Here is an 11559-nt window from a genome sequence, read left to right as displayed (position 1 = left end):
TTGTTGTGAGGAACAGCGCTTGTGTTTGTATCCGTGCGGCCTACAATGTCCCCGCTCGTCCTTCCTTTTCTGCATTTTCCGCCAGCGCTGTGTGGTTGAAACGCCGCCGCGGCTCTGTCAGATGATGCAATTATAAAACTCCCACACGGAGCGAAGAAGCGCGGTCCACACCTGTGCTGTGCAGGTGGACAGAGATGGATACACCGGTATAAAAATGATACCTCATCAATGCACGCCATTACTCTAAAATGTGTCCATTTAAATTCATGACTTCACGATATCGGGATTTAGGATAGATGTGTATGTGGAGTGATTTACGTCTCAATCTTTACATTTCACTCTAAAACACCTTCAGTTTATTGATGATCCAAAACCTTGAGCTTTATAAAAGTTCCGTCAAATAGGACCTATATGGTCTGTCAGTTCATCCCCATTTGCTTGAGTTTCTGCGGTGCATAAGATGAGAGCAACATTATTAAAATGCAACTTTCTCTTCCAGCCTCGACTTCTTTTAGGCACTTCAGCCTCTTCGTGCTCCAGAGGCGCAGTGTGTCCCCCTCCTCTCCCAGTTTCTGACCAAGTTTCTTAATTTGCTTCCAATTTATACTCACGCCAGGCTTATATTTTGGGTTCGGGCACAGTCTCAGTTTTAACTGACCTACTATTTACCGTTGAGATGGTGCGTTAAGTTGTCATTTTCATTCCAGAAGAATTGCCAATGGCATCAACTTCCTGTCAAGTTACCACACAAAACAGCGGCCTGTGTGATTTTACCATGTGTGGAATCATGACACGGAACTACCTGCACTATACAGAATGTATTTCCATGGTATTACAGCCTAGTGAAGCTGCAGGCTACATCTCTTAATGTGAAGTGAGAGGTTCAAGTCTTCTATGCGAAAAATTTCATGCGCAGTTTACGCGCATTCTTTCTTCTCATATTCAGTCTCAGACCCATTTGAGAAAAACAAAAAACTCAAATTTCCTCTTTTTCCACATTTTTTTGGGAGAGAGAGAGAGAGAGAGAGAGAGAGAGAGACCAATCAGAGATCTCCGGGCCTGCGTCCCTACAGTCGCGCTGTCCCTTTAAGACTCGTCCTCCTCGGGGTCTTTTTCTTTTTTTCCCTCGGCCTCATACAAGGGGCCCTTTAAGCCCCGGCGCCGGCACACAGAGCGGGCATTCATACTCGGGCGCGGCGAGCGAGGGGGCTGGGGAGCGAGCGTCACTCTGGACAGTCGGGAACTCGCGGATTGTCGTGAAAAACCGGCGACCTCCTGCTCTCATTGCTGAAGTAAGGCGCTTAGCATTTCCCCCTCTCCCCTGTGCTGCTGCTGCTGCTCTCACGCCGCGGGTCGATTACTGCTCCTGATCGGAATCAGACAGAAGACCCCGACCCAGAATTAGAGATCTATTGATCTTTCCTCTCATAGTCGTTAACATCGCCATGATAATTATTATTAGCAGCAGCAGCTTTCAGGATTTGTGAGCTGGGCGATGTAGTTCTATATGAGTGTTTTTTGTTTTCATTCTGAAACTTAAATATCACATTTGGGATATTTCAATCATCCATGTCTCGGTGTAGATCTGATATTTAACTAATATTTGAATGTTTAAACCATAAGGACATGTCGGGACAGTTCTTGATGAGGGCGCTGATCCTAAACACTGGAACAGTGGAAACCCTATGGTCGTTATCAGCGTAACAAGTCTTCCTGTTTGACATTGATTTCTGGGATGTTTCATTTTTATGTATCATTGATTATCATTTGTTTGGACAGGTTTTCTCTCCTCTACATAGGCCTGGTTTAAAATAAGAGTTTTCTGTACGACTGACCGAGGAGACATTATCACAACCTATAGGATACTGAGAAAAGCTAAAGGCTCCAAAATCTTCTTAACGACGGGAGAACTTTTAGAAGTCGACAATGACACAACTAAACACAACTCAGAGACAAATGTGAGCTATTGTAAAACTAACTAATAATACTAATAATAATAATAATAAAGCGATAACAACTCAAACAAGCAAATTAGGGCCAACTTATTGGCAAGTCAAGCGACATAGCCGAAATTCATCCCACACTATAAATGTGCTCAGAAATGTAAATGAAAAACAAGCATGACTTGAATGGAAAACCGCTGAATGAGACTGACAGGCGTGTTAAACGGACACATTGTGTTATCGGCTTGTTTGTGTCTTATTTGTTTGTTAAAGCAGCAACACGCTTCACCACGAACACATTCAGTGACGAAAGGAAAAGATCTCCACTCGGTCAGGTGATTCCCGATCACTCCTCTCCGTCCCTGACATCCATGGGCTCGTGGCACGTTGAACATTTATTACACATTATCTGTCTTTTTTTTTTTTTTTTTTTTTTTTTGAAACTCTGCAATCAGCCCAAATGCCAATTTAAAATGACTATTCCTGCGTATAATCAGAAGCGCACATTTAAATGCATGTTCAAATGGCTAAAAGCGGCGGCCCAAACATAAAGGTGCGGTAACCTGCGGGTTAAGTGACTGTAATCCGCCACTTGACCTCCACAAGAAAACACCAACTCTTTAACTTACAGCCTATTTCGCATAATGTCACCGGACGGGGGCGAGATCGCTAATTTTCCTGCAACGTGACACCTTAGTAGAAAAAAAAAACAAAAACAAAAAACACAGCGTCGCCGGTTCACGGGAAGTTCGCTGATTGAGGGCGTAAAGTTGGAGGCAGGGTGTTGATTTAATGGACAAAACAAGGACACATTTTGCTCCCGCCGATAGACCTTCCCCTGTTTGAACAGCCAGACTGTGTCTAATTCACACACGAGTACCGACACACGCACGTACACGGGGTTTATATTTCCAGCGCCAGGCTGTTTATCCACGGAGCGCAGAGTATAAACCCGGGCTCTGTGCGGCTGCGGCCTCCTGACATTACAGCACCTCCTCTCCGGGGAGCCTGGAATAACTGCAAAACCTTAAACAGTAGCTTTTTTTTTTTTTTTTTTTTTTTTGCGGGAGCAGGACCTCTGCAAATATATATAGCCTACTTATTCTCACTTATATAAAAGTGTCTGCCCCATAGAATAAGAAATCTTAAGCATTGCCCCCTGAATTTGGACAAGGTTCTGTAGCATTACGGCAAGTCTTCCTGTAAATGAACTGAAGTGGATTAATACCAGAAGCCTCACCTTGTGCAGGTTTGAACAAATATGGAGTCCTTTTAATCTTGTATTGTGACATTCAAAAGAAAGCACTTGAGACTCTAATCTGAATGCTTTTAAGTGGTTTAAGTTATATATTCCTTTTATTTAGTTGCGCAAAAGAACTATTTTATTGGGTAAAAAAAAAAGGCTGGGTTGGGGCAATCCTGTGATCCTTTTAAGACCAGTCTTTTAAGTTTTATTACTGTGATGGAGAGAAAGAAACTGTGCAAAATCAAACCCAATTACACCCGGTGACTTGGCCTACACCTAAAAAAAGACACTAACCAGATAACAGAAGCTCCTCCTCGTAGGTCTACAGGTGTTGGAGAAGTTTTGCTCGGACTGTCTCGTCTGACCTCCTCATCACTCTGCTGTTTCAGGTCTTTGCTGTTGGATTTCAATCGCGGGACACACGGAGGAGAGAGAGAGAGAAAGAGAGAGAGAGAGAGAGAGAGAGAGAGAGAGAGAAGGGGGAGAGGTGAGACCGGGTGAGTTTGGCGCAGACATTTGTGCATTAGCAGGTAAACTGGGGTCCAAGGTGCGCACTGAGCCGCCTATGATACCAACAACACGGATGGAAAGAACTTTAATGTGGAACCCTCACAGAGTTTTGCAACGGAGGCTGAGAGTAGAGACAGACTGGCAGTTTATATTATAACTTGGAGGAAGCCAGAGGGACAGATCAGACAGCAGTCAGCCGGACAGACAACCAGAACAAGGACCCGACAGGTAGAGCTGAGCTTTTAGGAACAGGCCTCGCATCCTCTGCGCACCTGGAGGTCCGTGCGTTTAGAAAGATGTCCAGAGAGGAGCAGGGCTTATCGGAGGTGGAGCTCAGTCCCGGGATGTCCGACGACAGCCGCTCCCTGTCCCCGGGTCATTCCTCCGGTGCGACCGGCGGGGGGGACTCGCCTCTCCGGGGGCAGCAGCCGCAGCAGCAGCCGCAGCAGCAGCCGCAGCTGGCGGGACTGGACGACGCGTCGGCCGGCTGCTCGTCCACCAGGTCCGAGGACGAGGACGAGCGCTTCCCCACGGGGATCCGCGATGCTGTGAGCCACGTGCTCAACTGCTACGACTGGACGCTCGTGCCCATGCCCGTGCGCGTGAACACCGGGGGCAAGGGCAGGCAGCACGTGAAGCGGCCCATGAACGCGTTCATGGTGTGGGCGCAGGCCGCGCGCAGGAAACTGGCCGACCAGCACCCACACCTGCACAACGCGGAGCTCAGCAAGACCCTGGGGAAGCTCTGGAGGTGAGGGGGGGGGGGGGCTTTATGTGGGGAGTTGAGTGTCTGATGTTTCCGCCAATTCAATTCAATTCAGTTTTATTTGTATAGCGCCAAATCATGATAGACATTATCTGGAGGAACTTTACAGGGTCAGGTCCAGACTTTACTTTGTTACAGAGAAAAACCCAACAGTTCCCACAAAGAGCAGCACCTGGAGACAGGGGGGAGGACAAACTCCCTTTTAACAGGAAGAAACCTCCAACAGAACCGGGCTCGGGGTGGGCGGCCGTCTGCCTCGACCGGTTGGGTTTAGGAGGAGGAGAAGAAGGGGGGGTGCGGGGAGGAGAGAGGAGAAAAGAGAGAGAGAGAGAGAGAGAGAGAGAGAGAGAGAGACCAGGAACAGCTGTGCAGGTAACGGTGTTATCAACCAACTGTCCAGTGACTCTGATGATGCTCACTCACAGCACAGCAGCATTTTTGGGGACAGCCCAAGTCAGGAGTGGGTTTGGAGATACTCTTACAAAGAACAACAACAAAAGAAAAACAAACAAACAAAAAAAATCTCTTCTCTAAGAATCTCTAATCTACTGCACTTTGACTTTATTTAGCATATATAGGCTACAAATATAGGCAACAGTGTTGCTCATTTCAAATCTTCTGCAAATCTTCAGCTTTTAAGAAACACATTCGCACACAGATCAGTGCTCTGTAGGGGTCAGAGGCTATTTTTAGGAGGGGTGGGGGGTGGGGGGGGGGGGTCCAGATTAGGACAGGACAAAGGTTTCAGGCATGAATGAAACTGGACACAACAACATTGAATATGTTTACTTCCCAATAATGACAACATGAAAGTTTTCTAAATCTGAATGGCAGCAGTCTCACCTCAATCAGCTGATCTTTGCCGCCTCAAATTCCCCATCACTTCTATCCAACATTTTCATTTTATTTCATTTTCATAATTCTCCATCACATGGATTTAATGTAAGATTCACACACGTTAGGCTCACATTGACGCCTTCACTCGTGGATGATTTCACAGAATGACACAACTGCGGGTATTTGTGCACATGCACTATTCATCCATCTACTTCATTCTGTTTTGACTTGAATCTTTCTAGTTTTGCTTAATATAATGACGGTTGGCAAATGTAACATTCCCTCGTGTAGGCTAAATTAATCGGTGGCATTTTGTTTTCTACGAAATGTTTTTCTTGTAAATCAGTTGTATGTAACTTTTAGGAGACAGGACGGGCCACACTGTCTCGTGTGCCAGATTTGGTCACAGCTCACTGTGTATCTGCTGTGAGTGCGTCATGGTCACATGTTCCTGAGATCAGGCTAATTTCATACACTGTTTAATTCTTGGCCGTGTAGCTGGAGCAACTGGCTGCTGAGGGGATTAGAGGGCGTTTTCAGAGCCATTCAGCTCGTATTGAAAGTGTAGCCTTTCAACTCTGAAAGTTAAAAGCATTGGAACATTTTCATGTTATTTAAATGAGATTAAATGACCTTGCTCATTTTAGTTAACAAATTTACTTGTTTAGCCTACATATGTCATGAAATATGTCATTATTTCTGACTGAACTCCTGAGTGTGGGGCTAGTTGTTGACATTGCCGGCTCTCTGATACCGAAACCCTGCGGTGCTTTAGATTTCAAGTTCTGTCTCCATTTCACAGCAGCTCTCCTTCTTTGCTGCTTTCCTTTACAGAATACTCACTATCTGCTGACAAGACAGGTCAGAAAGGTTAAATTCATTAACCTTGTGGGGATTGAACATTAATTTAATGAAGACTTGACCTTGGGCTTGGGCCTGATTGGCTAATTAGCCCAGAAACACGATGAACAGGGAGGCTGAGGAAGGTCAGGCTTTTCTCATGCCATTCCTGCCAGTGGTAGTAATACAGAGCTCAGTTGCATGTTTGCAGACAGGATGCCTCTATGGCCTGCATTATTTCATTACTGCCCAGCAGTCAAAAGCCCCTGGCAAGCATGACATTAGATGCAGCTGTGCAGATGTAGTGAATGAGTAAGCTGTACCTGGAACAACGAAAGAAACCGTAGCATTCTGCATTATGTGTTAATGTGTTTATATTCATTGAAAACTGGTCAAACTTATGAATGGGAAGCATGTTGCACAACACATCACTGCTGCAATATCAACATACCAGATCACTGACTTCCTCTGAAATACTGAGCCTTAAAGAATTTCTCTTAATGTGCACTTTTAGTATTCATGTTATTGTTAACAATTTTTATAGATTATTACTGTTTCCCTAAATGAAAAATGACCTAAATTGAATATCTAGACATGTCTGTCATTTTCTTATAGAATACTTTATACACAGCAGCAAAATAAAAGTGTGGCCAAATTTGGATTAAGTGTTAGGATTTTTTTTTTCTCATCTTCTCGCGTAACCAAACCCAACTACTTGTGTATTTTCCTTTTATCCAAGACTTCTCAATGAGAGCGACAAGCGACCCTTCATTGAGGAAGCAGAGAGGCTGAGGAAGCAGCACAAGAAGGACCATCCCGACTACAAATACCAGCCACGACGCCGCAAGAATGGAAAGATTGGTTCTGGGTCAGGAAGTGAGGCCGACGGCCATTCGGAGGGTGAGGTCAGCCAAAGCCAATCCCACTACAAGGGCCTCCATCTGGAAGTGGCCCTCAGTGGGGGAGCCGGGTCCCCTCTGGCAGATGGGGACCACCCTCATTCTGCAGGTGGGCTGCGGGCTCCCCTCTACTACCCCACAGATACCCTGTCGCACTGTTTTTAGATAGGTCTGGATTCAGCTGGACAGTGTGGTGCACAGACTGATATGGAACAAAAAGAGCTGTAACTTCATGTTTTCTTGTGTCTCTACAGGTCAGAGCCACAGTCCTCCCACTCCTCCCACCACTCCCAAGACAGAACTTCAGTCTGGGAAGGCAGGGGATGGGAAGCGGGACGGTGCTGGGAACGGGGGCTCCCGTGCCACAATGGGAGCAGAAGGGAGCTCAGTTGCTCCGGGATCGGGGAAACCTCACATTGACTTTGGTAATGTGGACATTGGTGAGATGAGCCACGAGGTGATGGCCAACATGGAGCCTTTTGATGTCAACGAGTTTGACCAGTATCTTCCCCCGAATGGGCACCCGGGGGTTGGGCAGAGTGCTGGGGGAGGAGCAGCTGCAACAGCTTCTCCGGCCTCACCGTACACCTACGGCATCTCCTCAGCTCTGGCAGCGGCCAGTGGACACTCAGCAGCCTGGCTCTCCAAGCAGCAGCAGCAGCCACAGCAACATCACAGCTCCCCTCTGGGCTCAGACCCATCCAAGGCCCAGATCAAAAGTGAGGCCGGAGGTGCTGGGGGTCACTTTGCAGAGGCCGTCTCAGCAGGTTCCCACGTCACATACACGCCCCTCAGCCTTCCTCACTACAGTTCCGCCTTCCCCTCACTGGCCTCCAGGGCTCAGTTTGCTGAATATGCTGACCACCAGGCCTCAGGGTCATACTATGCCCACTCCAGCCAGGCCTCAGGGTTGTACTCAGCCTTCTCTTACATGGGTCCCTCCCAGAGGCCCCTGTACACGCCCATCACTGACCCGACCAGTGTACCACAGTCGCACAGCCCCACGCACTGGGAACAGCCTGTCTACACAACACTGTCGCGGCCATGACAGACAACGAGACCAGAGGGTACTGGTGCAGGTTCAGCTCCCATGTCAGACCCAAGGAGCAGCAGTGCTGGTGGTATCGGAGGTCAAAGTGGTCTGGGTTGGGGGGAGTGGGCGAGCACCGGGGGAGGAGGCTGGGGAGGCCAGATGGGAGAAACCCCACTCTGCCGTCACCCAGGGTAATGCTGTCACAGCCCAAGGATGAGCTTGAAGCGTGGTGCTTTTGAAGCGTGCTGGATGATTTGGGACGCACAGTGTAGTAGTCACAGAGTGTGTTACTTTGATGGAGCACTTTCCAGGTCAGAGCTGTCAGAGCACTTCAAACTATAGGTGGAAAAGGATCACGTCCCCTTTGGTTTGGTGACTTCCTGGGTATCAGAGAAGGCACACAGTCGTCTATACCCCACAAGCCAACAGATGGGGTCAGCAGCAACAGGAACCATGACGCACAGTGAGAATTAACAACCTCTAAATCTGGAATATAGAACCCTGATCTGTGTTTATGAAGGGTGTGACTGAGAAAGATCCAGATTCAGTCTATAGGAAAGAATGGAGTGCCAAATCATTTGGCCTTGGCCCATTTATTTCTCAGGCAAGATTGACCTTTTATCAGACAGGTGTTAGTTTTGTATTGCTTCTGGAAATCAATACAACAAACACTGACAACATTCTGTTGGCACATTTGTCCCTATTTAATTCAAATGATTGTTCACTTCGAATGCCTTTTTTTACACACAACGAACATAAGTGGAAGAAAAATGCCATAAAAGCGTGTTGAGTTTTGTTAAGTGAAATGAATACTTTACTATTATCAGCATAGTTTGTAAAATGTACTTGAAATTATAAAATGTACATATATTAATGCGTACAGATATGAAATATTTGTAAAACGACCAAAGTTTTGAGACCAAAACTTTATACGCAGAGAAGAAACAGATTTTCTAGATGTTTCTCCCAACATGACACCCAAAACTACCTTACATTATGTAGCTAGCTAGTCTTCTTTTAGCTGTCAACACTTTTTCCAATGTGACATTTCTTGAAAATGTATCGGCGACAAAAGTGACTGTTGAAATTTTTTCACAAAGGCACTGATGAGTGTGATGATTTTAGTCGGTTTTTGACGTTTTCATGCAGAACATTCATGATAAAAGACAATTCTATTTATACTTGGATCATTTGTTTTCATTGACCATGGTTGCAATGTGTCATAGAATACATAACAGAAGCTTTTGCATTGTTTTTTTTTTTAACAACTGACTGTGTTAATGCTGTCAAATGCTATTTGTCATTATTATCTCCACTGAAAGCCTGCACCACTGCTTTGCCATTTTCCTTGTGTGTCGTTTAAAGTGTGTTTATAGAACAGTATTCAATGTGAAATGTCACTTTTTCTGTAATTGTAGTTGTGAATCTTTTTTAAAGACGGCTTCAGTGTGGGTGATGCCAATACTGAGAAACAGTTGCCAGAGATTAAAGCCTCCAGGAGATAATAAGTTTTAACACAACCTAATATTAGATATAAAATGTGCCTTGTCCTAATAATAATAATAATAATAATAATAATAATAATACCTGTTACTAACACATAGAACAGAGAGGCAACAGGCTGTGTTTTGTTAAATCCTGTTTGTGTTTTTTTCAATTTTAAAAAAAAACTATTAATTAATCAGATTTTTTTTCTCACATTGTGTATTTTTCTCCTCTCTCTTTGCTCTACTGTATTTCCACATTGTTTCTACAACTCAGCTCCTGAACAGAGCTGTATTTTAAGTATCTTATTCTTCATCTTGCTTTGTTTTAATGATTATCACTGAAATATTCTTTAGCACTACTGGACACAGATCTGAACCATATTCATGCAGCACTGCTTGTTTTAATCCGTGCTCCATTTTTCTCTTTGCTAAAAGCCCATTTTTATGTAACCATTTACCTCCAGCACAAGAGGCAGAGTTCATTTTACATCCTCACTGCTGTGTGTGAAACATCTGTAATGTTGCTATGGATTTTACATTTCCTATTTATATTTGTTTTATGTTTGTGTGCGCTGTGAGTTGTTTCATTTTGAAGAAACCTCTTTGACTGTTACAGCAATTTTAGTATTGAATCTTTCCAGCACAGCACAGCAACACGACTTCTAAATAACAGCAGGAGCAAAAGCCTAAACATGTGATGATGACTAATGATCTTTTACTCTCACTTGAAATAAAGCTACTATTTCCGCTTTAATACAAGTCTGCCTCATTAAACCTTTTCACAACGGAAACAAATAATGGAAATGAAAACATCTGAATAACAGCTACAGTACAATAATAAACAATAAGCTGAACGTCCTCATTTCTTAAACAACTAATTGTCCTCCACTATAGTAATGTTCCTATTGTTCTGACGGCGACACATACTCATCTTCTCACTGTTAATTACACAAACAGAAGCGCATGCCTCCGTGGGATCTAACGGCTCAAGCGCTGCTCACATTCTCAGCATAATCTGTTCAGCTAATGGTTAATTCACTTTGGCTGCGACTCAGCTCGCAGCTACAGCGGCCCAACACTGGCCATTAGCAGAGGCAAGCTGAACATGAGACACGGTGCCTTGGATGTGCGGGCAGTGAAAGAGACTGTGGGGAGGATAGGTTACACTACAACAGCAGCAGGATGAGCAGTCTCAGATCCACATTCACATACTGTAGATTGTAGCCGGTTACTGCAGCTGGAAGTTTCCTCCGACTGAACTTGAACTAATCCAGTCTCAGAAGGGGGGTTGGTTGGGGGTGGGGTGGGGGTTGTGGGTGGGTGCATGCCTATATGCATATTTGAAGTTCACTATAGTGCGCATTTATGTGTGCGTGTTTGTGTGTGTGAGTTGCAGGTTAAGCCTGACTCCTAATTCCCCTGCTTTAATCGGCTGTGTGATACTTTGGAGAGACAAAGAGGGCCATTGAAATGGGAGCCAGGGGGGGAGGAGGGAAACAGGGCAATGAGGGAGCCTTACCCATAACCGCCTGGCCTGTAGCTTCCCCAGGATACAAAGGGACTCTCATACACTCTCTGCACATAGACCCTGCAACCCCCGCTACCCACCCTCCTTTTTACATCCCCCACACTCAACCCGTCCACCGAGAAAAAAAAAAAAAAAGGTTGGAGTTGTAATGAGATTAAACCTTCCAAAAATGAAGAAAGTTAAGCAGACAGAAGATGTAGAAGCAGGTGTCAGCTAAGAGCAGCAGAGGCCATCAGCTTCCCATGCGGTGCAGAGCAGAAATGGACCGAAAGTTTTGTTTGTTAGGTGGAGGGGCTGAGGTTGTTTCTCTCAACCTCTGAAGGTCAAGTTCAAATCCAGCTTCTGCATTGTAGATCACTAAATCTTATTCTCTTAGGTCACGTGTTAGGCAGTAGGATCTGGTTCACCTTTGTGATGTGAGGGATCATCGAACGTCCACAGAACTGGAACAAAAAACTGACATTTTTCTG

General features: G+C 45.3%; 1 protein-coding gene across 2 annotated transcripts; it reads left to right on the top strand.

The window, feature by feature from the left end:
- The first annotated feature begins 1163 nt into the window (after nucleotides 1-1163).
- Nucleotides 1164-10320, top strand: sox10 (SRY-box transcription factor 10). Of its 2 annotated transcripts, none has more exons than XM_071474375.1 (4): nucleotides 1164-1292; nucleotides 3579-4450; nucleotides 6882-7150; nucleotides 7296-10320. In XM_071474375.1, the coding sequence occupies exons 2-4, from the start codon at nucleotides 3996-3998 to the stop codon at nucleotides 8087-8089; spliced, it is 1518 nt and encodes a 505-aa protein (XP_071330476.1). In that variant the 5' UTR covers nucleotides 1164-1292; nucleotides 3579-3995; the 3' UTR covers nucleotides 8090-10320. The 2 variants fall into 2 exon arrangements, with proteins under 2 accessions (XP_071330476.1, XP_071330477.1); XM_071474376.1 differs by having other exon boundaries at nucleotides 1167-1292; nucleotides 6882-7042.
- The last annotated feature ends 1239 nt before the right edge of the window (nucleotides 10321-11559 follow it).

Source organism: Trachinotus anak, unplaced genomic scaffold (genome assembly GCF_046630095.1).
Source record: "Trachinotus anak isolate AG129_WGS33_773 ecotype Australia unplaced genomic scaffold, CSIRO_AGI_Tana_v1 ptg000003l, whole genome shotgun sequence".
Taxonomy (NCBI): Eukaryota; Metazoa; Chordata; class Actinopteri; order Carangiformes; family Carangidae; genus Trachinotus; species Trachinotus anak.
Note: the sequence above shows the minus strand (reverse complement) of the source record. Positions and strands in the feature narration are given on the sequence as shown.

What these genes read in the sequence shown, in the direction of transcription:
- sox10 (XM_071474375.1), top strand. Translation starts at nt 3,996, where the DNA reads ATGTCCAGAGAGGAGCAGGGCTTATCGGAGGTGGAGCTCAGTCCCGGG. An exon ending in ACCCTGGGGAAGCTCTGGAG is followed by an intron (nt 4,451 to 6,881) that starts GTGAGGGGGGGG and finishes CTTTTATCCAAG; the next exon opens with ACTTCTCAATGAGAGCGACA. An exon ending in GGACCACCCTCATTCTGCAG is followed by an intron (nt 7,151 to 7,295) that starts GTGGGCTGCGGG and finishes GTGTCTCTACAG; the next exon opens with GTCAGAGCCACAGTCCTCCC.